Source organism: Onychostruthus taczanowskii, unplaced genomic scaffold (assembly GCF_017590055.1).
Source record: "Onychostruthus taczanowskii isolate IOZ18803 unplaced genomic scaffold, ASM1759005v1 scaffold1337, whole genome shotgun sequence".
Taxonomy (NCBI): Eukaryota; Metazoa; Chordata; class Aves; order Passeriformes; family Passeridae; genus Onychostruthus; species Onychostruthus taczanowskii.
In genome coordinates, this window is record NW_024498504.1 from 1 (window position 1) to 3,314 (window position 3,314).

General features: G+C 38.8%; 1 protein-coding gene across 1 annotated transcript; it reads right to left on the minus strand.

The window, feature by feature from the left end:
• Positions 1-33: 33 nt before the first annotated feature.
• On the minus strand, positions 34-3,187 carry LOC121332028 (proteinase inhibitor-like; the record flags this gene model as incomplete). The annotated part of the gene is made up of 3 exons (XM_041397009.1): positions 34-75; positions 1,479-1,646; positions 3,149-3,187. Coding segments are annotated over 3 exons (249 nt in total), but the record flags the coding sequence as incomplete, so codon positions are not given.
• Between the last annotated feature and the right edge of the window lie 127 nt (positions 3,188-3,314).

Below are 3,314 nucleotides of genomic sequence, written 5' to 3' on the forward strand. Positions count from 1 at the left end.
ATTTGGGGACATTTGGGGACAGCCAGAGCTCACCTTTGGAGGAGAAGAATCTCCGGAATTCGCCACCGAAATCACCTGGGAGAGAAACGGGGAGAGCTCGGAATTTTTGGGGCAAATTTCGGGGAAAATTTTGGGGATTTAGGGGCAAATTTTGGGGAATTTCAGGGGAAAATTTTGTGGGATTTTGGGGCAAATTTTGGGGAATTTCAGGGGAAAATTTTGTGGGATTTTGGGGCAAATTTTGAGGGATTTCAAGGGAAAATTTTGTGGGATTTTGGGGCAAATTTTTGTGCATTTTGGGGCAAATTTTGAGGATTTCAGGGGAAAATTTTGTGGGATTTTTGGGCAAATTTTGGGGAATTTCAGGGCAAATTTAGGGGAAAAATTTTGTGGTAATTTTTTAAAAATTTCCATTCAATTTTTTTGGTGGATTTTTAAAAAACCACATCCAATTTTCACGCCAATTTCTCTGCGATTTTTCCTAAACTCCACGGCCACTTTTTCCTCAAATTTTAAAATTATTTTTGAGGCAAATTTTTAAAGCCACGTCCCATTTTCACAGTGATTTTTTGGGGAAAATTTTTAACAATTTTTTTAAAATTTCACCACTACTTTTTCATCTCATTTTCAAGACCCCCCCATCTGATTTTTGGGTCGATTTCTTTTAAATTCCCCCCAATTTCCTTCGTCGTTTCTCCCAAACTTCGCAGCTTTTTTTGGTCTCAAATTTTAAAAATCCCAATTTTTTTTTCAAATGACGCCCGATTTTCACGGCAATTTTTTGGGGAGAATTTTTAACAATTTTTTAAAAATTTCACCACTATTTTTTCATCTCATTTTCAAGACCCCCCACTGATTTTTGGGGTGATTTCTTTTAAATTCCCCCCAATTTCCTTCGTCGTTTCTCCCAAACTTCGCAGCTTTTTTTGGTCTCAAATTTTAAAAATCCCAAATTTTTTTTCAAACGACGCCCGATTTTCACGGTGATTTTTTTGGGGAGAATTTTAAACAATTTTTTAAAAGTTTCACTATTTTTTAACCTCATTTTCAAGACCCCCATCTGATTTTTGGGGTGATTTCTTTTAAATTCCCCCCAATTTCTTTGTCGTTTCTCCCAAACTTCGCGGCTTTTGTTTGGTCTCCAATTTTAAAAATCCCCAATTTTATTTTCAAACGACGCCCGATTTTGGCTGCAATTTTTTGGGAAGAATTTTTAACAATTTTTAAAAATTTCACCACTATTTTTTAACCTCATTTTCAAGACCCCCTCATCTGATTTTTGGGTCGATTTCTTTTAAATTCCCCCCAATTTCCTTCGTCGTTTCTCCCAAACTTCGCGGCTTTTGTTGGTCTCAAATTTTAAAAATCCCCAATTTTATTTTTCAAACGACGCCCGATTTTCACGGCGATTTTTTTGGCTGGGATTTTTGAACTTCCCGCGGCCGTTTTCGGGCGGGTTTCGGGCGTTTTTGGCTCACCCCGGGGCCGGCAGCGCCGCAGGCACTCGCGCTCGTCGCGGTGGTTGTTGGCGTTGCCGCGGCAGCCGCCGTAGGTGAATTCCCGGCACGATTTCTCCGCCGGGACGTAAAACCAGCGCGGGAACGCCGCCCGGCACGGGCCCGTCACCGGGGGGGCCGAGCACAGCTCTGGGGGGCGGGGAAAACACAAAATTACCTCAAAAATCCGAAATTAACGCTTTGAAATCCCAAAATTCCCCTTTAAAATCTAAAATTCCCTCGTCAGGACTCAAAATTCCCACCTGGAAATCCAAAATTCCCCTTTGAAATCCAAAATTCCCACGTCAAAACTCAAAATTCCTACTTGGAAATCCAAAATTCCCACTTGGAAATCCAAAATTACCACTTGAAAATTCAAAATTTTCCTTTGAAATCCAAAATTTCCACTTGGAAATCCAAAAGTCCCCCTTGGAAATCCAAAATTACCACGTCAAAACCCAAAATTCCTGCTTGGAAATCCAAAATTCCCACTTGAAAATTCAGAATTCCCCTTCTTCAAAATCCAAAATTTCCCTTTAAAATCTAAAATTACTACTTGGAAATCCAAAATTTCCATGTCAAAACCCAAAATTACCACTTGAAAATTCAAAATTTCCCTTTGAAATCCAAAATTCCCACGTCAAAACTCAAAATTCCTACTTGGAAATCCAAAATTCCCACTTGGAAATCCAAAATTACCACTTGAAAATTCAAAATTTTCCTTTGAAATCCAAAATTTCCACTTGGAAATCCAAAAGTCCCCCTTGGAAATCCAAAATTACCACGTCAAAACCCAAAATTCCCACCTGGAAATTCAAAATTCCCCTTCAAAATCCAAAATTTCCCTTTGAAATCTACAATTCCCACTTGGAAACCCAAGATTTTCCTTTGAAATCTACAATTCCCACTCGGAAATCCAAAATTCCCACTCGGAAATCCAAAATTACCATGTCAAAACCCAAAATTCCTATCTGGAAATCCAAAATTCCCACTTGGAAACCCAAAATTTTCATTTGGAATCTAAAATTCCCACTTGGAAATCCAAAATTCCCACTTGAAAATTCAGAATTCCCCTTCTTCAAAATCCAAAATTTCCCTTTAAAATCTAAAATTACTACTTGGAAATCCAAAATTCCCATGTCAAAATCCAGAATTCCCACTTGGAAATCCAAAATTTCCACATCAAAACCCAAAATTCCCACTTGAAAATTCAAAATTCCCCTTCAAAAATCCCAAATTCCCCTTTAAAATCCAAAATTCCCACGTCAAAATTAAAAATTCCCACTTGAAAATTCAAAATTCCCCCTCAAAAATCCAAAATTTCCCTTTAAAATCTAAAATTCCCACTTGGAGATCCAAAATTTCCACGTCAAAACCCAAAATTCCCACTTCAAAATCCAAAATTTCCACGTCAAATCCCAAATTCCCCCTTCAAAATTCCCAATTCCTTAAATTTGACCCCAATCCCTTCAAAATCCGAATTTCCTGATTAAATTTGTGCCAAATTCCTCAGGAATTCAGATTTTCCTCTTCAATTCACACCAAAACCCTTAAAAAACCCCAAAATTTCTGCTGGGATTGGCTCCAAAAGGCTCCAAAATTCCCAAATTTCTGCTGAATCGGCCCAAAAAGCCCCAAAACCGCGGAGTTACCTGCCAGGGTGGAGTTGGGGCTGACCGGGCCGGAGGGAGCTGGGAAAAATGGGAAAAATTGGGAAATTGGGAAAAATGGGGAAAAATGGGGGAATTGGGAAAAATGGGGGGGAAATGGGAAAAATGGGGAAAAAATAATGGGGAAAAGTGGGGGAAATGGGGAAAA